Raw genomic sequence first — 27,536 nt, forward strand, 5'->3', positions numbered from 1 at the left:
GGGCTGGGCGGGGCCGGGCTCGGGGCGCGCACGCGCGGGGTCTTTTCGGCGGCGGGCTGGGTCTCGCGCGGGGACGAGCGTCCGGTCAGCGGCGCGTCGGAGCCGGTGTCACCTGCGGGAGAAGCCGGCGTGAGCGCGCGGCAGCGCGGCGCCCCCAGCCCAGGCGGGACCGGGGACCACACCCCAGGCCCGAGGAGGGTGCGAGGCCCGGAGGCGAAGCCGCGGGAAGAAGACTGCCCCAGAGGCGCCGGCCCTCGGGGAGCCCCCCTGCACTGCCCTCGGTGTGAGGGTCTCTCCTGGACTCACTTCTGTCAGGCAGTGGGCTCTCCAGGGCCGCGGGCCTTCAGGGAGAAAAGCACCTTCCCCTCCCCTGTGCCCCGCCCGCTCTGAGCTCACGTTCTCCTAACCGACAGCCTAAAACAGTCACGTCCTTCGACAGCAGTGATCCCCCACCCCGCTCGGTTGGAGAAGCAGGAAGTCAGATGGGTCTTTTAAGAAACGTGCGCTGGAACAAGAGGCTTGTGAGAACAGGCTTAGAAGGAGGCAGGCAGCTGCCGGAGAGAGTGTGCAGAAACTCAGGTCCAGGCGGGAGGAGGCGGGCGCTGCGAGAGGAGCAGAGGAGAGAGGCGGGGTTAGAGGGACCAGTTACATGGGTGTGGAGTTGGGCGGGGCGCGGGGCTGCTCCTCGGGGCCGTCGGCCAGCAGGAAGGAGTCCACGGACTTGCCGCTGAGGCGGAAGGGTGCCAGGCGGTGGAAGTTGCTGGGAGAGTGGGGGATCTGCACGCGGGCCCTCTGGGAGGGCACCACCGTCTCCCCAGGAGACAGCCAGGGTGGCACCGCAGAGAGGATGCCGGGGTCCTCGTCCGGGGAGAACACGGGGTTGTCAATTCCTAGGAGAAAGGGCAGCGGCTCATCAGCTCCCCAGGCACACCCAAGGGCAGAGGGGAGGGCGCTGCCCTGGCGTCAGACACCAGCTCTTCCGGCGGGCAGCCACAACCTGGAAGGTCACCTGGAAGGTCAGGGTCACGGGCCTTTGGGGGCCACCGGCTCTCGCTCTCCCTTATTTCAGAGCAGAGGCCTCGGCCTGCTGCCCACAACCGTGCGCCACATGGACCCAGCGCTCCACTGCCCGGCCCTCCCGCCAGTGATCGTTTCTGGGGTGGCAGAGGGCCGTCCCCTCACCTGAGGGGGAGTCTGTCGCTGCGTCCTGCGTGATGCTCGCCAGGAACTCGATCCCCCTGCTCACCTCCTCGGCATCATAGCTGGGGGCTTCCTCAGGGTCTGAAAGTTCCAAATCTGGTGGCAGGGAAGGGGCAGCATGAGGGGAACAGGCTGGAGGCGCAGATGACCTCGTCCCGCGCTCTTGACCGGCGCTCCGGACCGGCCTGCCGAGCCCGAGTGCTGTCGTTGCCTCCACCTCACCCAGCAGCCTCTGGGCAGCTCACGGACGGCGGTGCCCTCAGGGTCGCACCAGCACGGGGCTGGGCAAAGAGAACCACACCGGGGGTTCCCGCTGCCCCCCCCCCAGCCACACTTGGCCTTTCTGAGGACGGGGGCGAGCTGGAAGGGAGGGGCTGGGACCACGTGGCCACAGGGGAAGGGGATGCGGAGCCCAGCTCCAGGGCACTGCGCGCCAGAGCGGCTGCAGCGGGAAGAGCAGGGCAGCAGCCTGTGCAGGAGGGTCCTGCGTGCCGAGGGGAAGGGTCTCCCTGGAAGGACAGCGCTCTGCACCCGCCTGCCCCTCGCGCGTTCCTGAGTCCCCGCTGACCAGCGTTGCTGCCGCGGCCCAGCCGTACCTTTCTCCTTGATGGTGAGATCGTGCAGGGGGCTCACCATCGGCAGTTTCCCGTTGGGAATGCTGCTGTTTCTCTGAGAAACAGAAGGAAACTGCTCACAGCTCTGGGTCGTGCCCGATCCGCCTGTCCACCCCCCGGGAGACCCCCGGCCCTGCCGCCGGGGCACCCCCCTCGGTGAGGCTAGCCCAAGCATGGCGCCCTCACCCGCTTCTGGACGCGCTCCCTCTTGAGCAGCTTCGAGGCCTTCTTGTGCGGGCTGACGCCCAGCTTGGCCGACTTGAAGGACTCCAGGCGTCTCCGCATGGTCCGGCGGAAGATCTCCTTGTCCTGCGTCTCGTCCTCGTCCACAGTTAGCTCGTGTCGACTGTAGAGATGTTTGTACTGGGGGAAAAGGGGGGCCGGACAGTCACAGCTGGTGGTGTCCGCAGGGCCAGGGCTGCCCCCGGACGTGAGCCCGGGGACTGAGCCCCGACCCTCCCCTGCCCCCTCCCGGCCTGCTGGAGCCGTCTTGCACCAAGCAAGGACCCGCCTTGTCTGGGGCGGGGTGGGGGTGGGGGGCGCAGGGAGAATGCTGCCCCGCCCCTAGGCTCTGGCGGGAGGGGTCCGGGCATGCCCACCTCCTGCCGGGGCTTGTACAGGTACTGCTGCAGCGTGTGGTGAGTGGTCATGTCCTCCGTGTCGCGGATGCTCTGTCGCCTCTGCTCCAGGGACTGCATGTCCAGGCGCACCGCGCTGGCGTTCTCCCTCCTGTGCGGGGCCTCAGTGAGTGCACGCTGCGACGCACCCTGGGGGCCGTCCCCCCAAGGGCTTCTCGGCCTCCTAGCAGTGCACCCGCCCCTCCAAAACCCCGACCTTCTCTCCGGCACATGGCTGCCGGCGGGTGATGTCCAGAATAGCCCTAAGCTGGCCGCAAGCCCCAGTCAAGCACCCCGGCGGAGCAGAGGCCGGAGGCCTGAAATCCAGGACCGGTGGCCCTGTCTTTCGTGGCGGGGGAGGGGGCACTCCCAGTGAGGCCTCCGGCCTTAAATCTGCCGCCCGGCCCTGCCGTGCTGCCTCTGCATCAGTGCCACCACCAGCACCGACTGACACTACGGGGGAATCTGGTGCGGGGGCCCTGGCCCCCTTCCCACGCTCCCTCCGCTCCGTGCCAGGAGCCCCAGCGTGCCCACTGCTGGTGCCTGCGGCTTGGTCGGGGGGCCCGGGGAGCGCCTGGCCCGTGGCAGCCCTGGGGCACGTACAGCAGGTAGGAGATGGAGGCCTCCACGGTCGAGGGGCGCGGGGTACTGAAGTCCACGTTGACCATGTTGTCCGTGCTGGGGGAGCGGATGAAGGCCAGGGACCCGCGGCGCTCTCCCTGCAGGAGGTGGCGGCCTCATCAGCACCCACGGCCTGGTTGCAGAGAGCCGGGTGCAGCCAGAGGGCCCCAGCTGCCGCGAGGTGCTGTGCGCTGGCCCCCAGGCACCTTGCAGCCACGGGAGAGCCGAGGCCCTGGAAGCCATGGTGGGGACCGTGCTGGAGCTGGACGGCTCGCAGACGATCGTGCGAAGGACACGGCGCCTTGGTGCACCTCGGGGAGTGTCGGGAAGACACTACGAATCCCCCCGGGATTGGGAAGGTGGCCCTGTCCCCACTGGGGGCTCCAGACCAGCTGCCCTCGTTTACCCCAGAAGGGAATCCCCAGGCCTCCAGAATCAGATTAAAACCACACGGAGCAGAGCCCTGGGGCAACAGTAGTCACACTGCCGAGCGGGGTGCGGCGCCGTGTGCTGGGGTGCTCTAGGAGAGGGGGGTGGAGCCGGGAAGGGTGGCCGGGCGGGGGCCACCCCGCCACGGCAGAGCGGATGCTGCGGGCGGGCCTGCCAGAGGCCACCGCTCACAGGCACAGCCTGGGGGGACATGCCACCCCGTCTGGTCTGAGCAGGGAGGCGCCCACAGGCCTGGGTCACAGGCACTGACGTTGCAGCAGCGGGTGGAGGGGAGGCTGGCGCCCTGCTGGGAGCCTGTGTTACCTCCTGGGGACTGGAGGCCGCGGAGGGTCCCCGGGAGAGAGGGTGCGGCCAGCAGAGGGGGACACCCCCAGGAGAACACCTCCCACCTTCCCAGCCCCGTTCAGGCTGCGAGGCCTCGGAGGCGTCGCAGTCACAGGGGCGGGATTCGTGCGCTGCACGTTCTCAGCCAGGGTCGGAGGTGCAGACGACCGTCCTTCCAGTAGCTTCCATCCCCTGGCCTCACCCCTGCTGGAGCCTGGAGCTTGTGCACATTGGGGTTTGCGATCTCAGACCCACCAGTGCCACAGACTGGGGGCTGTGACATGAGCCATCCTCGGGAGTGCCTGAGGACCTGGGAGCTCAGGTGAGCTCGCGGCTAAGGCCTCGAGAAGGCCGTGCGTCGCCCGCCAGCTGCCCCAGCCCCACCCCGGGACCTCGGGGTGCAGGACCCCAGCAGCTGTCCACACGTGTGTCTGTCTTGCTTCAACCCCGACTGCAACAAAACGAGCAGATGAGACGTCTGGTACCTCAGCCACGTAGCTGATGGCGTCCTTCAGGTTGAGCTCGTGGAAAACATTCAGGATCCGGTCTCGTGATTTCTGGGCTGACCTTCTCATAAGGATTTTGCTGAGGAACTTCCTATCAAAATTGGACCACCTGGGGGGCCAAACCAATAGCTGTCAGCGCTCGGCAGGGCCTGGGTGAGGCCCCAGGACAGAGGGGCGCTGGTGGCGTTTGTGGGGAGCAGGGGCCCCCTCCCACCATCCGGACTCGGGATGGACCGTGTTTGGCTGCTGGGGCGGGACACCTTGATTTCCATTTCCTGTGACAACCACACAGGCGAGCTTTGAAAGAAAGGACGCAAACGCCTCCGTGCTGCCACCTGACCCCTGCCTCCCTGTCGTGTGCGTCGCTCCTACCTTCCTGTCACGGCAGCGTGGTCATTAGCGTGCTGTGCGTAAAAGTGGGATTACACCTTCTCCTCTAATGCCACGTTGCAAGCAGTTTGCCCGTGACTGCCTAACCCTCCAGGAAGATGGGTGGAGGGCGGGGTGGGCCGGCAGGGGCGGGGCCGGGGCTCTGGCTGCAGTGCCCGGGGTGCATTTTACCTGCACCAGTGGTAGGCTGGGAGAAGCCCCCTGAGCTCTCACACTTAGAGAACTAGCCTGCCCAGAAGGAGGCTTTAACTCCAACACAAATAGAATATTTGGGTTATTTGGGTCAGAAAAGGAGGTGGCTGGGCCAGACTTGAATGGGCACAGTGGACATGGGGGGACAGGGGTGCCCAGGGGGAGGAGGGGATCTAAAGGAGGGAAGGGGGTTCCCAGGAAAAGAAGGAGAGGGATTCTAGGAGGAGCAGTGGGCTTTGGGGGAGGAGGGAGCTCCAGCGGCCGAAGGGGCAGGAGGGGGAGGGGGGGACCCAGACAAGTGGGCAAGTGGCTTCTGGCGCCTTTGAGGGCAGTATTCTTAGGTCACTAGGGCTTTGTGGGGTTAGGGTTGTGGTGATGCCAGAGATTCCTTCTATAGCCTGGGGGTCCCGAGTCATCAGTTAACAGCCGAGACAAACGTGCCTCTGAATTTTCCTGTTGCAGTTGGGTCGGGGCCACTCCAGCCACTTACTTATCTCTGAGATAATTGTGTCCAATTTGCCCTGATATGTCCTCGATGGCTGAGAGGATGTGGTCAAAAGCCTTTGGGAGGAAAGGCAAGTGGGTCAGCATCACCTGGACAGACCCGTCCCTCCCCCCCTCCCCCTCCCTCCTCTCCTCTCCCCACTCCCCCTACCCGGCCATGCAGCTTCTCGTTGAGCTTGGGGTCTCGCTGTTCACTTCTCTTCACCTTCAGCCACTGCACCAGGGGCTTGATGGTCAGGCCCTAGAAGACAGGGCACCCGGACCCTGAGGCTGGGGCAGGCCCCACTGTGGCCCACCAAGCCAGCACCCACCCACACCCGCATGGGCAGGAAGGAGCCGCCCCTTAGCCAGGCTCCAGGTGGTCCGTGCCCACCTCCCGGCGGGAAGGAGCCCCTGCCACCTGCGGGTCACCGGACACCCTCGGAGGCCCCTGGCCGGCTCCTCAGATTAGCCAAAAGCAAGGCGATGTGGGGCCCTTCCCGGGCGTGTCTGGTCAATGAAATACTAACTGGGGTTTCGTTAACCAGCAAGGACCGAGGAAGGACGTTTTTAGGGCAAGTCGCGCTGCATCCCCAGTGGGGCCACGTGGAAACCTACAAAACTTCTCCTAGTTACTAAAATTATCAAACCCAGCTGGGCCTGGAGCCTGTGAGAGTGGGTCCCGCCCACTATGGGAGGGGAGGGCACAGTACCTGGAAGATGACAGTGAAAAAGATGACGATGATGGTGGTGCTGACGAACAGGTTCTTCTCCTTGACCTTGTTCTCGTCCAGAAGGACCACCAGGGCATAAGCCACGGCCCCGCGGAGGCCGCCGTAGGACATGACCACCTGGTCTATGATCTCCAGCTGCACCATCCGGTACCGGTTCAGAACCCAGGTCTGCAGGACGACACCTGCAGGGTCCAGCGTGCGCTCAGCACTTCTGGGAGGGGGACGCAGCCCTTCCATCCCTGCCGAGGCCCTCCTTGCAGCCGCATTCTGCACGTGGGACCAGGAAACTCCACCCTGCAGCCCCCTCCCCGCAAGTCCCTTTGTCCACTTTGGACCCAGGCCCCTGCCCTCTGGGCCACCAGCCAACCTCCGCACACCCCGCAGCTCTGCTCCCAGCAGCTCTGGAAGTTCTCAGGCCTCACTGTGACCACGGGTGGAACTGCCCAGCAGCTCCAGGACCAGATGCCACCTGCCCGCAGAGCATCTGCTCCCTGGAGCCCGCAGTTCAGTGACTGTGGGCAGAGCGCGTGGGGGCCACCCGGACCGCCTCTTGTCTCCTCCCCTCCCTGGCCCTGGGTCAGCGCCGCACACCAGGGACCAGGGACCTGAGCTGGGTGCGGGCAGCAAGGGTCCTGCCTCTCACGTGCCATGGTGACTGATGCTGTCCCCGAGTGGCCACACCAGAGTGAGTCAGTGGGAAGCCACGTGGGGTGCTGGAACCTTCCACTCTGACCTCTAGGTTGTCCTATTTCTGTTGTGAGGCTACAAGGTCGTGAGGAGGCCTGCCCCTTCACTGAGGAGGGCCAGTGGCCAGGCCAGCCTGAGGCTCCCCAGGGTCTCTTGAACCTGCCACTCATGGGGCTGGGGGGCTGGGGGCTAGGGGCAAAAGCATGTCCGGGGCTCCACAGACTCCCTGCAACCAATCCCTGCCATTGGCCGACTGTGTCCCCTCATCCTGCCACCATCCCCGTGGTCCCCATGCCCCCGTCATCCCCATCTTCCCTCCAGTGCCCCCCATGCCCCCCGCCCCCTCACCAATGGCCCGGTACACAGAGATGAAGACCAGTGTGAGCAGCACGAAAGCTGTGTTCCACTTCCAGATGAGAGGGTCCACGGCCGAGATGCCCAGGAACATGAAGATGATGGTCTCGGCCCCGCTGGCCAGCATCTTCATGGCGTAGCGCACCGTGGTGGCGGACTGCTCCGAGATGTTGGCTTTCACGTACTTCTGACAGCAGATGCCGCAGAAGGTGATGCTGCGGGACGGGCCGGCCCACCGTGAGGTCTCGGGCCGAGGCTCAGCTCCCACCGGACCCCCGTGGGGCTAAGGGCCCGTCTCCGGGCAGGCGGCACCTCAGGGCCTCTGCGGCGCAGGTAAACGTCCGCCCCACAGGTCAGCCCTCCTCTTCGTGAGCACAGGGCTCCTCCTAAGGACTCGGTGCCCTGCACTGGGCGTGTGGGCCCCCGCGCCCCGACGCTGCTTACGGCCTCTGGAGGCCTGGGCCCTGCGCTGCGGGGGAGCGCATTTTCTGTCCCCACCCCAAAGTGGGCCAGCTCTGTCCCCACCCCAAAGTGGGCCAGCTCTGAGACTCAGAGCCGCCGGGAGGGGCTGCGTGTGGGCCCTTTCTCTGCTCAGAGCAGGTGAGGCAGCCCCTGACAGTTCTGTGAAAACACCAACTCCTTACTGGAAGGATGAAATAGATCAAATTCTTGGCGCCCACAGTGAGCTCCCACTCAGCGTGGGGAAGTGGGCCAAGCAGAGCTGGCGGGGGATGGGCCACTCCTCCCCTGGGCGGGTCTGCCTGGCGCGTGGGGGCCGTCACCCCGCCCCCCAGGGCCCGGGACCCCGAGGCTGTGGCCCACCAGCAAGCGAGGACTCACGCCAGGATGGCCGACAGGGACAGCATCTCTGACGTGAGGTAGGACAGGTAGGAGAGGACGAACACGAAGCCGGGCTCGATGATGCGCACGTGCTTGGTGAAGCGCGTCACCAGCGAGAGCAGGAAGGCGAAGACGACCCCCACCAGCGTGCCCCCCAGGCTCACCACGAAGAAGGACACTGCAAGGGCAAGGACGCTGCCGCTGGCCCCTGAATGGCCCTTTGTGGCCGCGGCGTAGGCGAGCTGGCCGCCGGCCTCCGGACCGCTCCTTGTTGAGGTCTCCCGCTGACCCCCCGAGGCACCGGCAGCTCAGCGAACAAGAGGCTGATTCTCTCGGAGGACAGAGACAGGCTGGGCGTCGGCTCCAACCTCCACAGGGACAGCTGGGGAGGGGACAGCCCTGCGCCCGAGGGAGGCCTGGCTGCCCCCCCGTGGAGGCAGCACTGCGACCAGGAGCCCTTGTGCAGAGCATTGGCAGCAAGGACTGGGTCCTGGGCCCGCAGGGACAGCCCACTGTCACTGTCCCTGCCCAGAGAAATGCCCGGGACCCCCAGGATACGGGATCCACGGCCTCCTGTTGGGCCTGATGGGGCGATGACCCTTGCCGGCCAGGGTGCCTGGGGCCTGATCAAATCGTGCCAGTGAAACACGTGGGGGAGGGAGGGACCTGTGGCCGAGACTTGGAAGTGGAAACGCCGTTTCCTCCCCGGGCTGTGGGTCCCAGGCCGTCACAGACACCGCCCTGAGGGGCCCATGTTCTGGAGAAGAGACCGGCCCCAGCTCTCCCCTGATGCGTGGCCCCGCCAGTCACCCACCTATTCCTTTCGCGCAGTCCACGCCAGTCACCTTGTCACCACCCAGCGTCACGAAAGATTCGAACACGTTGTACAGGACCTGGGGGGACAGAGGCAGACGGGACACCATCAGCCCTGCCTCGGGCCCCAGGCCCTGTGGAACTTGAGCTGAGTCAGAAGACTGTGGCAGCCGTGTGGACGGAAACCGAAAACCCCCAGGAGGAAATCGTCCCGGCAGCAGTGTGGGGTCTGGGGGCAGGAGAGCAGCCTGGAAGGAGCGAGAACCTTCAGAGAAAACCTGGCCTTTCCCACCGTCGGCTAAGCAGGGCGACCACGAAGCCAGCCCAAGGTGACAATCCTCGACTTCATTTCCCAGGACAAACCCAGAGTTTCATCGTCAGCGACTTTGTTGCGATGTTGGGCCCTGACTGTGGGGTGGCACCCGGGGCATCTTTGCCTGTTGACATTTAAACCTTATCCCGCCAAGACGTTGAGATGAACACCCAACACCTCATCCTAGGCCTCGGGAGTGGGCGCTGCCGTGCTCTCTGAGCTCCTAAATGATGCGGGGGCTCCACGTCTGGGGCAGGGGCCCAAGGGGCAGCCCGGGGTGGGCTGCAGGGCCCTAGGGAAGAAACCTGTCCCTGTGCTCCCAAGTCTGTGCTCTCCAGCGGGGGAGAGGGCCCTCAAGGGGCGGGTTGCAAAGCTGTGCTCCCAGAAGGAAACCCACGCAGTGCCGACGCACAGGGACTGGGGGGCGTGGCGCAGCCGTGAAGGCCACGGGACCAGACCACAGCCGCCCCGCTTCTTTACGGGAATGGGGGTCCTGGGGAGATGAACCTCACAGAGGGGTCAGGTGAAGAGCTCCCTGGCTCGGGCAGAAGTTCCCGCTTCTACGAGACACGAAAGCATGGGGCTTTAAGAGCAAAGGGGAGACCGCACGTCTGCTGTGTCTGCGAATCCGCGGGCCAGGTGCCAGCGGGCTGGCGCTCAGACGCTCCGCCGGCCGATGCGGGGAAGGCAGGCGGCTCTGCGCTGCCCCCGCCCGGGACCTCACTGCCCCGGAGCCCGCGGCCCGGTGTCGCGGAGGACGCCGACGTCCAGTCACAGCCGCCTCCCGTTTCCTGCACCTCTGTCCACCCCGCACGGAGCTGACGTGGGCCCCTGCCGGCCGCCAGGGTCGCGGGCTCCCAGCAGCGCAGCTGATTCCCCTCCGTGGTCCCCGTGAGACTGTGATCGTCCACCGATTCCACAATCAGGAATGGGGGCCCCAGCCGGGGCCCAAAGCTGGGAACAGTGCTCGTGGGATTTCAGCAGCAAAGTCGCTAACTGCGAAGGTGTGAAGTGGGCTCTAAGAACCAGACAATCTGACTAAAGCCGCCGGTCATTCTGAGTTAGGAGGCCCTGGAGCAGGACAGCGCGGCAGAGGCGCTGGCGGGGCGCGCGCAGAGGCCCCGAGAGGCAGGTGCCTTCCTCCCGCTTGCGCTCACCACGGTGACGGCGTCGTTGAGCAGCGACTCCCCGAACACGATGATGAACAGCACCTCGTTGACGTGCACCTCCTCAAACACGGCCAGGACAGCCACTGGGTCCACGGCGGCGATCAGACTGCCGAACAGGAGGAAGTCCAGCAGCCCGATGTTCAGGTCTCCTGGAAGACGAGGGGCCGTTGGGGGGAGCCCGGGGGGCAGCCTCCCAGGCAGGAGAGCCGGGGGGGTGGGCAGCGTCCCAGGCAGGAGAGCCGGGGTGGGGGGGCAGCCTCACAGGCAGGAGAGTCCTGGTGGGGGGGGGCAGCGTCCCAGGCAGGAGAGCCCGGTGGGGGGGAGCAGCCTGCCCTCCTCCCTGGCGGGTCAGTCCACCACCCACCAGCCCTGCCAGGAAGGTCCCGGGACCGCACTGTGGGCTCAGGGCCGCCAGGCTGTGTGTTCCAGTACCTCATTTCTGCCACGGCCTTGCCCACCTGCAGGGCCTGTCTATGGCCCAGAGCTTCTGGGCGCTGGGCCGCTGTGCCCAGACGCCCCCCAGGTGACCCTTCCTCGGAGGCGCACCCTGGCCTTGGGCCACACCTCCGAGCCTGGAGCCCGGCCGCCGCTCAGCAGAGACCCACCGCTGCTCTCCAGGCGGCAGGGCCCCGGCTCTGGCTGTCCCCTGGGCGCTGCTCTGCTCCATGACCTTGGCTGACACCCGGCCTTGACCAGCTGTGTCACAAGGGCTGAGCACAGGCCTCAGACAGCTGTGCGCCCTCGAGGAGCAGGAATGCCCGTTCCAAACCCCAAGACCTACCCTTGGGCCCGGGAGCTGGAGGTGGCCCGATGGCCTTAGATTGTCCCAACTGCCTAAGGCGCCGCCGATGAAAGCAGTCTAATCGCACCCACACGGCCCCTGCGGCTCAGGCGCCTGGGAGGCCTGGCCGGGCGCGTGCGGCCTCACGCCAGCCTTCGTGGGCTTCCCGGCCGGGCCTGGGGGTGATGCCGGACGGCAGCGAGGGCTCGCGGAGGCGCGTGCTCCCCACGGGGTGAGGACAGAGTCCCGAGGTGACTCCTCCCCACGGGGGACCTTCGGCCCCTGTTTCTTAATAGTCTTGTCACTGCGACTTCAAGGTAGGTCGTGAGCCCCACCGTGGGGCTCGGGGGTGCCCTTCCTTCAGTCAGAGGGCCTGGCCCTGGGTCTGGTTCAGCTGGTGGAAGTGTCTGAGGCCAAGGCTGAGTGTGGACTGGCGCCCGGGGTGCCGACACCCACCTCCAGTGGTCCCCGATGCCAGGAGCTCAAACTGCAGAGCCCGGAGGCGAATAGGGGCGGCCGTAGCCACGCCGGGACGGGCTGCATTTAGGGCTGTGCAATCGGGCACATCTGTGCGAGGCCTCAGGTGAGCCCAGGCCCCACCTGCTCCGGTTTCCCCGGTGGATAATGGCCAGCTCCCAGGTGGGTGGGGTGCACCTCTGAGGTATGCCAGGGCCGAGGTTAGTAACCAGCCGGCAGGAAGCACCAGCGGGGGTGGGGGAGCAGGAGACGCAGACGCCACGGTGACAGAGGAGAAGCTGGCGCGGCTCTTCCCTGCCGGTTTGCGTAGAAATGACACCCAAACCTTCTGCTCAGGTTCAGGTTTACCTGGGCTCCACGATCGTGGGACTGGGATGCCAGCCTCTGCCACAGGGGCCTCCTCCTCTTTCCCTGGCCTCTTGGAGATGGGGGGACTGAGGCTGGACCCCATCTCCCCGCCAAGGGGGCGGGACAGCAGCTGGGTTGTTCCCACTGCGCCACCCACTGCCTGACCTGGTCGGACCAGACTTTACTCCCAAGCGGGACACGTGTTTCGGCCTGGGGCCGGGCGTGGGCTGGCTACTGACGACTTACAAGCCAGGAGGGGCACGCGGCCACCGGTGACATCTCTTGATGACCCCTAAGCTCACCGTCCCCCCTAAGGTCTGTGTTCTTCGTCCTGGGCTTTCTTAAACGAGGCTGCCTGGAGCCCGCCCTGAGGACCCCCCAGGACCCTCCATGAGCCCCCGGTCGGGGGGCAGTGCCCACTCACCCATCAGGCCGCTGCGGAAGACGCCGTAGAGGGACAGGCCAGTGGTGGCCGCGTTCCACACGGTGCCGATGACGGCGTACAGCAGGATGGTGCCCAGGTTGCCGAAGAAGAGGCGGTTGGGCATGAAGTAGCCGGCGTCCAGCACGATGGGCGGCAGCAGGTAGAAGAAGAAGACCGTGGGCGTGAGTGAGAAGGAGGCGATGTGGTCGGCCGCCAGGACGATGCCGCCCAGCACCAGGCCCAGCACGATGAGCAGTGCGCTCTCGGGGACGACGCTGGTGACCTTGTGGGACACGTGGAAGCCTGCGGGGTAGGGAGGGGTCAGGGGGGCCGGGACCCCACGGGGGGGCAATGGGGGGTCTGGCCACCAGGCCCAGCACGATGAGCAGTGCGCTCTCGGGGACGACGCCGGTGACCTTGTGGGACAGGTGGAAGCCTGCGGGGTAGGGAGGGGTCAGGGGGGCCGGGACCCCACGGGGGGGCAATGGGGGGTCTGGCCACCAGGCCCAGCACGATGAGCAGTGCGCTCTCGGGGACGACGCCGGTGACCTTGTGGGACACGTGGAAGCCTGCGGGGTAGGGAGGGGTCAGGGGGGCCGGGACCCCACGGGGGGGCAATGGGGGGTCTGGCCACCAGGCCCAGCACGATGAGCAGTGCGCTCTCGGGGACGACGCTGGTGACCTTGTGGGACACGTGGAAGCCTGCGGGGTAGGGAGGGGTCAGGGCGGCCGGGACCCCACGGGGGGGCAATGGGGGGTCTGGCCACCAGGCTCAGCACGATGAGCAGTGCGCTCTCGGGGACGACGCCGGTGACCTTGTGGGACACGTGGAAGCCTGCGGGGTAGGGAGGGGTCAGGGGGGCCGGGACCCCACGGGGGGGCAATGGGGGGTCTGGCCACCAGGCCCAGCACGATGAGCAGTGCGCTCTCGGGGACGACGCCGGTGACCTTGTGGGACACGTGGAAGCCTGCGGGGTAGGGAGGGGTCAGGGGGGCCGGGACCCCACGGGGGGGCAATGGGGGGTCTGGCCACCAGGCTCAGCACGATGAGCAGTGCGCTCTCGGGGACGACGCCGGTGACCTTGTGGGACACGTGGAAGCCTGCGGGGTAGGGAGGGGTCAGGGGGGCCGGGACCCCACGGGGGGGCAATGGGGGGTCTGGCCACCAGGCCCAGCACGATGAGCAGTGCGCTCTCGGGGACGACGCTGGTGACCTTGTGGGACACGTGGAAGCCTGCGGGGTAGGGAGGGGTCAGGGCGGCCGGGACCCCACGGGGGGGCAATGGGGGGTCTGGCCACCAGGCTCAGCACGATGAGCAGTGCGCTCTCGGGGACGACGCCGGTGACCTTGTGGGACACGTGGAAGCCTGCGGGGTAGGGAGGGGTCAGGGGGGCCGGGACCCCACGGGGGGGCAATGGGGGGTCTGGCCACCAGGCCCAGCACGATGAGCAGTGCGCTCTCGGGGACGACGCTGGTGACCTTGTGGGACACGTGGAAGCCTGCGGGGTAGGGAGGGGTCAGGGGGGCCGCTGGTCTGGGGGCCCCTGGAGCTGAGGCCAGCACCGCGGGTCATTGGGCCCAGGGCCAGGTGCGGAGCACGAGTGACCGCTGACCCCTAGCGAGCCCCCTGCCAGGGTGGCAGAGGGGGGCGGCCCAGGGCTGGCTTCCGGTCCTGGGGCTCGTGCTCAGTCTTTAGCCGAACGTCTCCCCAGATTAGACATTCCCAGTGGACCTCGGATCTCAATCTCCTCTGACAGCCGCGGGGCCAGCGGGGCAGGAAGGTGCCGAGGAAGCAGGCGGCCCTTAACAACGGCAACAGAACTCAGCCCCTGGGGAACTCGGAGTCCCAACCCCCCCCATTCCTCTATAGCAGCCGGTTACCAGAACATCTCATTAATCTGCAAAACGGGTGGGTGACACACAGGCTGACTTCACACCAGATGCTCTTGCTTGGAAGGAAGCCCTGGAAACCCGGAGGAAATGTGACTTGAACTTTTTACCCATTGAGAAAGAAATATATACACACACAGTGTGGACGGACGGGCGTGCCGTTCCGACCTCTGTGTCTGGCGCTGTGGGACACACACCTCTGTGCACGGCGGGGCCTACTGAGCGCTCACCTGTGTCCTGCACAGATGCCCGTCTCACCTGCCCATGGGGGTCTGGGGGCGGTGGTCACCTGTCCCTCATCCCAGGCAGGTGGGAGACGGCATCTTAACCTGACTTCCTTATCCTGAGTGAGGTTTGAGCGTCTCTTCCCAGTTGGGAGAGATTTCTTCCTTTTCTGTGGACCTGCTGCCGCGTCACTGGGTTATCAGACTTTTCTCACCGACGGGCAGCTCGTCACGCACCGGCGCAGGTGTATCTTCACTTTCAAAGGTGTGGTCACTTAGCTTCTTGTTCATGTTTTGCTACGTGCAGATGTCTCCTGTTTACGTAAATCTGTTGGTCTTCTGCTCCATGGCTTCTGAGTTTTGTGTTATGCTTTAAAAAGCCCTCCTTTCTCCTATGTTTTCTACTGAAGGTTTGATGTTCAATTTAACTTTACTTGAATTTCACAAAGAAAATATTTAAAAATAGTCCTGAAACGGAAGGACCTGCCCAACTCCGGAGAGAAAGGCTCCCGAAACCCCGCGAGTGAGCGTGGCCCCTCCAGCCCCTGTGGGTGTCAGGACCCCACCGTTCCCTCCGCCGCAAGGCCCTCGTCCAGACAGTCTCAGCACCCGTCTCCCTTGGGGGCCAGAGGTCGGCACCACCTTCTCACGTCTGCGGGTATCTGCCCGGCTGCGCCCCTAGCCTCCCGCAGACCCAGGGGACGGGCCGGACCAGCCCGGTTTTTACTTTACTCTTCCCATGTGGTCGCCAGTTTGCTTGCTTTTTCTGTCTGGTTGTCAGAAGATGTTTTGTCTTTGAGAGCATCCTCGTAGCAAGGGTATATCTTAGCGCTGATTCTCCTCCTTCCTCTGATACGGGGGACGTTGGCTCAGCCTGCATTTCGAGGAGGCATCCCCATCCCCGCGGCAGCCGGGCCGGCTCCTCGAGGGCATCGCGCTAACTACGTGTGTGCCGCGCGCTCACTGCTCGCAGTCGGTTCCGGGCAGACTGCGGAGGCCCGTGGGGTCCAGCGAGCGTGCGGGAGGAGGGAGTCAGCGGCGGCCTCCACCTGCCTGCCACCCACAGTCTCTCAGACCGTCCGTCCGGCCGGTGCTTTGCCTCCAAGCCTTCGTCTGGCTCCTGCTGTCCCGAGCTTATTGCTCAGCTCTCCCCGTGTTAGCTCTTTTCCAGTTTTCCCAGCTGGGAAAACGCTCTTGACATCTCCAGCACCATTTTATTGTCTCAACTTGAGCTCCTGTCTTACTGAATCTGTGTTCTGACCCTTGTCTGTGACGTAAAGCTCCACGGAGACTTTCCTTCTGTTTCTTGGGTGACGTTTTATTCCAGGGGGTTCCTCCCTCCCTCGCTCCCCCCCCGCTTCCGCGTCAGTCCCTGCCGCCCCGTGTCACGCAGCTCCGTCCGCATCCTCTGCCTCTCAGGTGTGGGGGGAACGGCCTGACGCGCACTTGCGGCCTGTGTGGGTCCACGCGCCTTCCCTCGAGCGAGCGATCGGGGCGGACGGCGCTGCCCCTCCCCTGTGGTCCGAGGTCGCTGGCATCAGGTTGGCCCCTGGCTCCTGGTCTGTCTTTCTGGTCTGGGGGGAGGGGGAACAGCAGTGTGCAGGGGGCCCCATTCTCCGTCCTCGCCCAGAGCTCCGGGGTCTCTGCTTCATGGGAATTCTTCACGAGCCGTCCTGCCAGCTGGGCCCGGTCAGGCCCGCAGGCGGCTCTCCCGTGACCACCATCAGACGGCAGTCCGCATTGTAATGAGCTAATTAAACTGAAGACTGGATTGATCTTAAATGGCAATCTGTTAGTGGCTCAGCCATTAAGCCCATAATGGGCGTTTTAGGAGTTGGTGGGCCAAGCTCCAGGTGCCTGGGCGCCCATGTGTGCCTGAGGACGCTGTCCGCCAGCCGGGAGGGAGGCCGCTCCCGGTGGGGCAGGTCCCTGGGGGCCGGACCCTTCCTTCGGCCGCGGACTGTGCATGGTTAGGACAGACAGTCACGCATGTCGCAGCTTCTGCGAGACGGCGGGGATGACGGGGTGGAGACGGCGGCCAGAGCACGTGCTGGGCCCCTCCTTCCAGCATCCGCGGCCCCGGACGGCCGGGTCTTCTGAGGAAGCTGTGAGGACAGTGGAGGGGCTCATCGCCGCCACCCCTTGGCACCCCGGCCCCTGCTGGGGACACCTGCCGGGGGCCTGCTCGCCAAGAGACCCCAACGGCAGCGCGGGTCCTGATGTCCCTCCCAACCTTCGCCTCCTTTGCCTCCAAAGACAGAAGGGCCCGCGAAGCAGTTCAGAGCAGCCACCTCGGTACCTTGGGCCCTGCAGCTCCGGGGCCTCCACGTCCGGCCAACCCAGAGCCTGGGCCACGGACATCGAGGGCCTGTGTCCTGGGGCCGCGCCCCTGGGAAGCGAGTGGCGGGGGCAGCCCTCCCCATGGGGCCCGCATTTGCTGGGAAGCCAACCCTTAGGCTGGGAGGGTGGAGGCCGCCTGAGGCCTCGAGGGACTCCCGCGCCCTATGTGTAAAGGGCCCACGCGGGGCCCAAGTGCACGTCCGCCACGGGGCCAGAGCCAGGCCGAGACCCACGGGCAGCAGCTTCACGGGCGACTGGGACCCCACAAGTGTTACGGGTGCCGATGCAGGGAGCACGTGACACACACCCGGGACCCCGCAGAGCGCCAACGACCGCAGGAGACAGGACACAGTCTCTGTGGAGCACAGATCCAGGGGCGCCGTGTCGGCAGGGCCCTGAGGAGCCGCATGAGGCCAGGCCGGAGCTGCCCGCCCGCCGGGCCTCCCAACAGGGACTTGCGAGCCCACGGGTCTCTGATCGCCAAGGCCTGGGGAGTCACAGCTAATTAAGCACGGCTGCAGGACGGTAAGAGCAGAGACACGTGTGTTTACTTCTAATTACAAACCCTCGGACTGACGGTAAAGGTCCGGAGGCCCTGCGACCAGCCCGCCGTTCTGGAGGGGGCCCTGGGCAGGGCGGGCACCGGAAGGTCGCTGCCAATGGCCCTCACGCCCCTCAGAACGCGGCCGGGAGCCCGGGGCCCAGGGTCAGGCCCTCTGTGGCCACCGCCCCCAGGGACTGCTCGGCCGGATTCAGCTGAGTCCACGCGATGCAGCGGCGCAGTAAATCCCTTGGTTTTACTTTAACACACACGAGCCTCCGTCAGTCCAGCTCCGCTTCGAAGTAACCAGATGAACGGTGAGACGCTTCCAGCAGAAGGATGGGAAGTCACTGGGACGCACAGGGGAGCCCCCTGCTCGGGGGGACGAGCGGTCTGGGTGGGACCTGAAATGTCACACACTCAGGGGCAAAGACACACAGACACACCCATGCAGTGACACACACAGGGACACAAGACACAGTGACACAGGGACACAGAGACACACAGACACACACAGTGACACACACAGGGACACACACAGGGACACAAGACACAGGGACACAGAGACACACAGACACACACAGGGACACAGACACACACGCAGTTCCCAGCGCTGACTCTCCAGCACTTTCTACAGTCACGCCGTGGAGTCCCCGAAGCCCCTCCCAGGGCAGGCACTGGCCCGAGGACCCCCGTCCTGTGCTCAGAGACATCCACCCAGATGCCATCCCCTGCAGGGCAGGCAGCAACCACACAGCAGGTGTGACTGGTGATGTCACATATAATTATATACATTAATGATAATAATTAACGAGCGCTGTCAAGTGAAGCCATGAGTGAGTGGCCTGGCCCCAGCGCCAGCTGGGTCTGCAGCCGCCAGCCCCACTCCACCCACAGTGCCCTTCTCCCCAAGGGGCTTTTCCATCCTTCTTCTGTGTCAGCCCGCTCCTAAGTGCTCCACATACAAGGAAGCACACATTTTAAGCTTTTCTTTCTTATGGTTTCATGATTGGCTCTGACTTAAAGACTTGGGAGAAGAATTCATGACAATCACACCTCATGGATGGGCACCAGTGGAGTAGCTCCCATTGTCTCAGCAATGGACCCACTGTCCATAGTTGTCCAGCCAACTGTCCTCTGGGTAATGACCATGAGCTCTGGAAAAAATACCCACAACAAACACAACACTGAAGAGAGAGTAAATGCAGGCAGACGCCAGATGGGCTCTACACTTTTCCTTGTTTTTTTATGGCTTTTTTTCAGAGGGCAGGTCCCAGCTGGGGCCATGCAGAGCAGCTAAAACTCAAATAGAAACCTACAGTCTGACTGGATTGCAAAATCAGAGGCTAGAGGTCAGGGCAACCACAGGAGCTGAAAAGAGAGGGGGGAAATCCCAGAAAGGAAAGAGCCTGAGAGGCCAAACCCCAAATTCTGTGCACGATCTCTTGAAATCTCTGGCTGGTCCTTGAATTACACACAAGAGAGGCAGGTCCTGAGCTGCCAGCAGAAGCTAAAATTCAGAGGTTTCAGCTGCTGTCACCACAGGGAGACACATCTGGAGTTTTGGTCCAGTCCTGGCAAAACCACAGTGTGGCAACAACACCCACCACAAAAATCAATGCTCTCCGGAGGAACGTAACGGAATACAGAGTCTCTACAATGTATCAGTCATAGTGTCCTGGAAACAAACCAAAATTACTAGACATATGAAGAAACAGGAAAATGGGATCCATAAATCAGTGGAGACCTCAAGATGATCCAGATGTTGGAATTAGCAGACAAGGACGTAAAAACCGCTATTAGAACCATGCTCGAGAATGTAAAGGAGAATATGCTTGTAATGAATTAACAACAGTAAATCTCAGCAGTGGAATACAGCAGGATTTGGCAATTTTCTTCTAAAAGAGCCACATAGTAAATTAGGCTTGTGGGCTACACATGCTGTTTTTCAGCTACTCAGCTCTGCCACTATAGCACAAAACAGTCGTAACATACATAAACAGATGAACACCACTGCGTTCCAATAAAACTTTATTTACAAAAACTGGTAGCCAGCCCATGGGCATGGTCTGCTGGCCCTTGAAATAGAAGAGATCTAAAAGAACCAAGCTGGAATTCTAGAATTGAAGAATTCAATCACCGAAATAAAAAAGTCACTGGATAGGCTTGACAGCAGATAGAGGTGGCAGCAGAAATGATCCAGTCTGAAGAACAAAGAAGGATAAGAAGTAAACAGAGCCTCCGTGGCCGGCGGGACAATATCAGAAGAAATTGGAGCCCTAGAAGGAGAGGAGAGGGCAATGGAGCAGAAAACAACCTGAAGAAGTAATGGCCAGAAACGCCCCCAATTTGACGAAAGGCATCAATTTATAGACTTGAGAACTACTTCAGATTAGATGATTTCTATTTCTCTGTCTTCAAGTGAAGCTGAGGGTCCAGGGCAGGTAAGTTTGGGTGCGGGAAGGGCCTAAAAGCTGCAGGTCAGAGGTGAAGTGGGCGCCTGGACTTCGGGGTGAGCTGGGTGGGGTCTGGGGCCAGGCTCTCAGAAGAGGAGAGCTGGGCCCAAGCAGATCACCACGGCAGAGCCAAGGCAGATGGTTCACGCTGACGGTGTCAGTGTAATGACACACAGGGCGTGACTGCTGCAGGTAGCTGCTAATCAGGTCACTGAGACCTGACTGCACAGAAGAAGTCATTGAACTTGAGCTGCGACAGGCGCAGCAGCGAAAACAGCAAAGGCAGGTAGAGGTAAGGTCTCCAAAGCAGAGTCACACAGATCCCGGCGCGGGGGCCACACAAACCCCCGTTCTCTGCGGGAGGTGTGAGAAGGGCCCCAGGATGGCATGTGCTCGGTGACTCTGCTTTCACAGAAGGAGGAAGCTGGAGGCTGCTGGCCCTGGAGGCTAAACAAACCAGGAAAGGCATTCTTCAAAGTTCTAGGATTTAAGAACATAAAGTTAGTTACATCACAGGGAGCCATGGTGGGGGGAGAAAAGTCTTGACCTCGGTGGAGCTGCTGGCTGGCTGGAGGTTTGGAGGCTGACTGCAGTGATCCAATTCACTGAAGTCCACCGGGGCCAGGATGCAGGATGCCCCACTCTGGCGTGGCTTCGGGGAATCTGGGAACAGATTTCCTGCAGAGGGGCAACGTTACATCTCGCTGACCTTTATACCTTCGTGTGAAAAATTTTCTCTGAGGATGTCTTTTGTGCAGATAAAGTGTGTGGGCAATGTCCCAAGGTGTCATAAACCACGTCTGCCATTCACGTGGCTGCCGGATCACCGCAGCCCCTGCTATCAGGGCGCTCCCAGCACTGGCCCCGAAGCCAGGACTTTGTCACAGGCCACTGCCCAGACCCAGAGCAGCAGGAAGTGATGGGACTATTGACTTCTGATATGGACACCGTGCTGCAGGGGGCAAAGGGCTCCCGAGGCGGGGAGACCATCAGGGGACCCTGCACGGGCACCGGGTCTTGAGAAAAGCTGGACTGAGCTATGTAAACTGTCCCTGGGGGCGAGCGGCACAGCCAACACCCTCACTGGGACTGCTTTGCACCCCCAGGTTCCCATCGTTTGGCCCAAATGCATGCAGGGGGGTCAGGACCAAGGGCAGGAGCTGCCCCCCACCCCATGCTGGGGCCACCCAGAGGAACAGCACCTGTCGGGGGGTCAAGAGACAGGGTTTCTGCACATTCGAGGGCCTTCCGTTCTGAGGGACCTGTGTTGCTGGTCACCAGCAAGTTATTATTTTATTCCTTTTAGACTTGGTTCCCTTATCATAAGATGACAGTCTAGACCTTTCTGGGCTGTCGTAAAGATGAAAATCAGATTCCTGCAAGCCCGGTGGAAACAAAAGGGCAGTGGTGTCATTTATTTTCTTTATTTTTAGATTTTTGGCCAGGCCAGCAGGAAGGGGGGCGGTCTGAAGACGCTGGCATCCTGGCCTCCCCACCCCTGCAGCCCCCGCGCTCCCTGCTGGGCACCGTGAGGTCGGCCCCCATATGCGCGGACCCAGCCTGATCAGCCCCCCTGGGGGTGGGGCGTGGGAGGTCTTGGGCTTGAAAACCAGCGGCCGAGTCATGTAAAGCAGGGCAAGTGAGGAAACACTGCCGGGAGAGGCAGGTCCACACCAGGAAAAGGAGCTGCATCCTAGGCCGAAGGGTGCAGGCAGTGATTTACGAACTCCTGTTTATATGAGAAAATACGGGAGCAGAAACTAAAAACTCAACGGACGGACCTCCCTGCTGGTCCAGCGGTAAAGAATCCGCCTTCCAAGGCAGGGGACGCGAGTTCTATCCCTGGTCGGGGAACTGAGATCCCACATGCCACGGGGCAGCTAAGCCCGTGTGCCATAACTAATGAGCCTGTGCGCCTCAACTAGAGCCCACGTGCTGCAAACTACGGAGCCCACGCACTCTGGAGCCTGCGCGTCACAACTACAGAGACGCCTGCGGGCTGCAACGAAGAGCCTGCATGGCGCAACGAAGATCCCGCGTCCGCAACTAAGACCTGACAGCCAAGAAAAAAAAAAATTAAAAAACCCAACAAAACTCAACAGAGGTGTTGGAAGCTGAAGTTAAAGGATCTCTCAGAAGACAGAGGAAAAAGATAGAGACACCAACGCAGGAGAGGACATTCAAGAGTAGAAAGAGGACGACACAGGTTCTCTCAGAAGGAGCTAGAAGAGGGACAGAGGGAGAGACATGGACGAAGCAGCCACAAACGTCTCCGGATGAAAGGCTTGTGCTTCCAGGGACCAAGCTCGACAGATGAAATGAGATCTGCCTCAAAGCACATCATTACTGGGGAGAGGAGCGGGGAGGAGGGAGGGGAGAGGGGCGGGGGTCCCCAGCATGAATCCAGTAGGTCATCAGTCTGCTCAGGACGGTCGATGTCACCCTCCCCTGCACAGCCAGTCCCCAGAGGAAGGGGGGAAAGTCACATTTGATGGAGAATGAGTCCACCAAAGAGGGGCTCCCCAAGACAGAAGGCATGGGATGCCAGGCGGGGTGCCCCGTGGAGGGCAGAGTGACGGGAGGGCCGGCGCTGTGTCTGGCAGAGGGAAGCCCAGGGACCTGGTGTCGGGGGCAGCAGCCCGCAGGGGTCTGGGGCAGGGAGTCACTAAGTACATAGAAAATAGCACCACCGACCCCAGACAATAATTAACTTTAGGTAAAACCAACGGTTGTGCAGGAAATGGAACAGTGATCCGTGCTATTCCAGGCTACGTCTCGTGTCGTCATAGCAGTGTATGGCACTGAAACCTTGGTGGGAACGTCAGAACTCAGGGAGCAACACGTGGGTGGGGGCAGGTTCCCCACATCTGGGAAGCTCACATCACAGCTCCTTCCCGCCTCGCCCACCTCATGTCTGGTCCCGGCCAAGATAGCTTGAAATGCCCAACACATGGCAGCAAAGCCAGGAGCCACAGGGCGAGCACACTGGCCTTGCTGGGGGCGGGGCCGCAGGGCAGATGCTGTGTTCCCAGGTGACATGATTATCTGAGTAGAAAACCCCAAAGAATCCAGAGGAAACTCCAGAGGAACTAGTAAGTGATGATAGCAAGCCTGAAGGATATAGATTGTCAATTGCTTCCTATAAACTAGCACTGAATGTATGGAATTTGAAATTCAGTACACAATACCGTTTACATCAGCACCAAAAGAACACACGCTTAGGTATAAATCTAACAAAATATGTGCTGGGCCTGTATGAGGAGAACTTCTAAACTTGGATGAAAGAAACTGAAGAAGATTTAAATAAATGGAGAGAGAGTCTACATTCATGGAGAGGAAGACTCAATACGGTCAAGATATCAGTTCCCAACGTAATCCACAGATACAATGCAGCCCCAATAAAAAATCCCAGCAAGTTATTGTAAGTGAATATCAAGAAAGTGATTCTCAAATTTACATGGAGAGGAGGGAAAAGACCCAGAACAGCCAAGGCAACATTGAAGGAGAAGGACCGAGTTGGAGGACGGACGCCACCCGACTCCAGGACTTACTGTGAAGCTACAGTAACCGAGACTGCGGTGTCGGGGACGGAAAAGACGTATAGATCAACGGACAGAACAGAGCCCAGAAACAGACCCTATAAATGTGGTCACTGACCTTTGACAAGGGAGCAAACACAACGCAACGGAGCAGAGACAGTCTCTTCGACAAATGGTGCTGGGACAAGTGATGTCCACACAGAAGATGAATCGAGACCTCACACCCTTCACAAAAATCAACTCAAAATGGATCAGGGACCTAAAATGAAACTACAAAACTATGAAACTCCCAGAGGATAAAACAGGAGAAACCTAGATGACCTCAGGTCTGGAGATGAGTTTTTAGACCCAACACCAAAAGTATGATCTATGAAAGAAAGAACTGGTAAGTTGGGGTTCCTTAAAATTAATGAAGTGTCTGTGAAAGCTAAGAGAATGAGAAAAGTCATAGACAGGCATGAAGTATTTGCAAAACACACATCTGATAAAGGATTTGTATCCAAAATATACAAACAACTCTTAAAACTCAATCAGAAAACAACCCAACTGAAAAATGGGCCCCAAGTCTAAACAGATACCTTACCAAAGAGGAAGTGCAGATGGAAGTTAGGACACGAAGAGACACTCACACCACGCGCTGTTGGAAACACACACGGAAACAGCACCACTGCTCATCCTCCACAATCATTAAAGTCCAGGCACTGACCACACCAACTGCTGGTGACGACGTGGAGCTCCAGGAACCCCAGTGGGGATGCAGAAGGGCGTCGCTGCTCTGGAGGACAGCGTAATAGTTTCTTACAAACTCAACACACTCTTACCACGTGATCCAGCAATTGTGCTCCTTGGTATTTACACAAATGAGCTAAAACCTTATGTCCACACAAAACCCTGCACACAGATGGTTATAGCAACTGTATTCATCATTGTCAAAACCTGGAAGCAGCTAAGGTGTCCTTCAGCAGGGAAATGGATAAACTGTGGTCCGTCCAGACAGTGGAATATTCTGCACCAAAAAGAAGTGAGCCATCAGGCCATGAAAAGACGTGGAGGAACATGAGATGCATGTGACTGAGTGAAGGAACCCATCTGAAAGGCTGCATCCTGTAGGATTCCAACTCTAGGATATTCCGGGAAAAGGCAAGACCATGGAGACAGTAAAAGCCTCAGTGGCTGGGACTTCCCTGGCAGTCAGGTGGTTAAGACTCCGCGCTTCCAATGCAAGGGGCCCAGGTTTGACCCCTGGCTGGGGAACTAAGATTCCACAAAATAGAAATAAATAAAAAAGTAGATACACGTCATTAGACATTTGTCCACACTCATAGACTGTATGACACTGATGGAAATTTAATGTAAACCTTGGACTTCAGTTAACAATAACGTATTGATATTGGTTCATCTATTGTAACCAATGATCCGTGTCAGTGCAAAATGTTGACAATAGGGAAACTGTGTGCGTGGGGGGGGAGGGGAATAGGGATGGGAGTGCAGGGAACTCTCTGGACTCTCTGCTCAATGATCCTGTAAATTTACAACTGAAAATATTCCGTGTACTAATTTTTAAAAGCCAGCATCTCTGCAGCCGGTGGGCCTAGCGCTGGGATGTGGCCTCAGGAGGCCAGGCCAGGGATGGAGGTGACACACTGAGTACGAGAAGGCGGGCTGGGCGGGCTGGGCAACACGCCTGCTTGTCACCCAGAGGGAGAACCCGGTGCCGTCAGCCTGCATCTTCCCGCCAGCGTCAACCATCCGTCCTGATTCTACTGCACCAACACGACGGGAAGGCTCCCCCAGAACTTTTACAAACAAAAGCCCCACTTTTTACTGCAAAGGGTGTTGTCGCCATCCACAGGGAGGGGTCCCACGGACGAGCAGAGTGAGGTCCGGAACCCGGGACGCCAGCCCGGGAGGGGGCCTGCCCACTGAGGGGTGTGCGGCGGGGCGCCCAGGAGGGCAGGGGGTGAGGTAGGCGTGCGCGAGCGTGGGTGTGCGCGAGCAGGGACGGCACCAGCTTCAGACACCAGCTCTGGCGGCCCCGGCGACGACGGCAAAGCCAGCAACGTGCCGGACCCGCGGTCCAGCGCCGGTCAGCCCTGGTGCGTGGCAGTCTCAGACCTTCGAGTCTGCGGCGCAAGGCGCTTCGCTGAGATCCGGGAGCTCCGTTCACGCGCGACTCGGGGCGAGAGGACCTCCCCGGGGAGAAAGTCCCGCCGGGGGCGCCGCGGCCTCGCTGCCAGGACCAGCGTCCTCTCCTCACCCCTGCGGGCCTCTCCCTGCTCCGAAGGAGGGGCCCCGACGACCACCCGACCTAGGGTCCTCGGAGCCCGGGGGCTCCACGGGAGGCGAGAGCCGAGGCGGCGAGCCCTGCGACCCGCCCCTGCGCACACCCCGTGGGCCCCGGTGGGTGGGCCCAGGCCAGGCTGCCGGGAAGAGGTGCAGGTGAGTGCACGGCTGCGAAGCGGAGGACCTTGCTCCCGGACAGCGGACGATCTGTCTCGTTTAACTTTAACTTCCCACAGTCAGGCCGTGGGGCCTGCGTGGATTAGGCTGAGAAGAGCTAAGTGCGGGCCCCGGGGCTCCTGCAGGCGGGGGTGGGCGGGGATGCGGTGGTCCCACGCGCTCCGGGCGGCCTGTCCTCAGAGGCGGCCACCGCGGGCGCGGGGCTGGGGCCAGGCCTCCTCTGAGGACAGGCCGTCCGGGCAGCCGGCCTCCTTCCTGCTCCTCTCCTGGCTGCCTCGGGCCCCCCCCCCCGAGATCCCGTGGCCACGGGCCACGAGCACGGCTCAGGACGGCAGTGACTTGCAGCTGGTGGCTTGGGGGGGCGCTCACTCCACCTGCCTTCCAGACATGTTCAGCTCATTAACACTGAAAGGAATCTCTCCAGATCGTGAGCAAACCAGGATTGTAAATGGAAAGCCCGCCGGAGCTGCTGCTCGCGTGCCAGTTCCCTGGGTGCCCTTGAGGGCCAGGTGGGGGTCTGCGGGGGCTGCAGAGACAAATTCCCCTGGTCTCTGCCCCCCGCACCAGCTGGAAGAGGCCGGGGGGACGGGCGTGTTGGGAAGAGGGTCCCAGAGCACTGGGCCCGGGGGGGCAGTCGGGTTGGACTGTCTCCCCCGGTCTGGCGAAAGGAGCCTGTCCTCGCCCCTGGGCGGCCGGCCACGTGTGCTCACCCTGCATCTGCCAGGCCTCCCTGGGGCGCACTGGCGGAAGGCAGAGGGGGTGCGGGGCCAGGATGTGCTCCCCTCAGACCCCCAAGGCAGGCCGTGCACAGGGCTTGGGGCTGAGGGCGCCCTTGACATCGGAACGTTCTTGGTCCTAGCAAGTTAATGAGTAAAGGATTTTGACAACAGACGCCGCATTCGCCATCCAGGGCCTTCTCAGAAGCTTAAAACTGCCCTCCTTTTGTAGTCTGTCCCCAGGAAGGTAGGCTGTATGGGGTTGGGGGGAATGAGCGGGGGACGGCTGGACCCTCACAGCCTGCACGTGGGTGTGTGCCCACAGGCCCCACCTCACACACTCACCCCTGAGCCCTGCTCTGTTGGCTAATTATATTGCTAAACGGTGGTCACATGACCCCCCCTCCCAAATCCTAGCGACACTGTACTGGAGACCCCAGCACCGAAAGGGTCACCTAACAGCCGGGGTTTGAGGTGCACCTGCCTGGGGCCGACACCAGGTCACAGAGAGGTCACTCCTGGCCAGCTCCATGCAACACCCTCTCCAGCTGGGAACTCACTGGGTAAAAGCCAGCACCTTGCCGAGTCCACAAAATCATTCTCATCCCAGGACAGGTGGGAACCGGGAGGCTGCAGGCAACAGGTGTGTGTGGGGCAGGACTGCCCAGTCCCCTCCTTCCCCGGCATTAAAGGACACTGGCCCCTGCCCTTGCTGGTGCCACAAGGTCCTGGCTCCCACTGTCCACCTCAGACTTAGTGTCTGTAGTTATTGTGTGGCTGTCTTGGCATTTTCGTTTTCATTCAACTATTGTTCGTTGACCTCTTATTAAGGCCGGGTGCTGTGCAGGGTAACTAGTGTTCACAGAATGTCCGCCAGCACCTGTTTAAGTCTGCGCCTGAGGGAGATGCTGAACCTGGCCGTGTCCCTGCTGAGGAGGCTGAGGTGTCAGAGGGGACAGCAGCTTGCCCTTAGCAAGGCCATCACAAGTCCTCTTAGATGCAGTAGCAGACCAGGCAGGTGCAAGAGTGTGG

The 27,536-nt window shown here is 61.8% G+C and overlaps 1 protein-coding gene across 2 annotated transcripts in view; it reads right to left on the bottom strand.

Annotated features, from left to right (window-relative positions):
* Positions 1-645: 645 nt before the first annotated feature.
* Positions 646-27,536, bottom strand: part of SLC9A3 (solute carrier family 9 member A3) — a gene marked incomplete at both ends in the record, with an annotated part of 35,577 nt that continues 8,686 nt past the window's right edge. The window contains 15 exons of one of the 2 annotated variants that reach the window (XM_082651080.1): positions 646-890; positions 1,183-1,296; positions 1,797-1,869; positions 2,001-2,177; positions 2,414-2,543; positions 3,035-3,150; positions 4,312-4,441; positions 5,405-5,475; positions 5,570-5,632; positions 6,111-6,313; positions 7,167-7,387; positions 8,013-8,190; positions 8,827-8,905; positions 10,296-10,456; positions 12,338-12,640. In XM_082651080.1, the coding sequence (XP_082507206.1) occupies positions 646-890; positions 1,183-1,296; positions 1,797-1,869; positions 2,001-2,177; positions 2,414-2,543; positions 3,035-3,150; positions 4,312-4,441; positions 5,405-5,475; positions 5,570-5,632; positions 6,111-6,313; positions 7,167-7,387; positions 8,013-8,190; positions 8,827-8,905; positions 10,296-10,456; positions 12,338-12,640 (2,264 nt within the window). Of the gene's footprint in view, positions 891-1,182; positions 1,297-1,796; positions 1,870-2,000; positions 2,178-2,413; positions 2,544-3,034; positions 3,151-4,311; positions 4,442-5,404; positions 5,476-5,569; positions 5,660-6,110; positions 6,314-7,166; positions 7,388-8,012; positions 8,191-8,826; positions 8,906-10,295; positions 10,457-12,337; positions 12,641-27,536 lie in introns of both variants that reach the window. The other variant, XM_082651079.1, reaches the window with a different exon arrangement.

Source organism: Grampus griseus (assembly GCF_964374135.1).
Source record: "Grampus griseus genome assembly, chromosome: 3".
In the NCBI taxonomy this organism is placed as follows: Eukaryota; Metazoa; Chordata; class Mammalia; order Artiodactyla; family Delphinidae; genus Grampus; species Grampus griseus.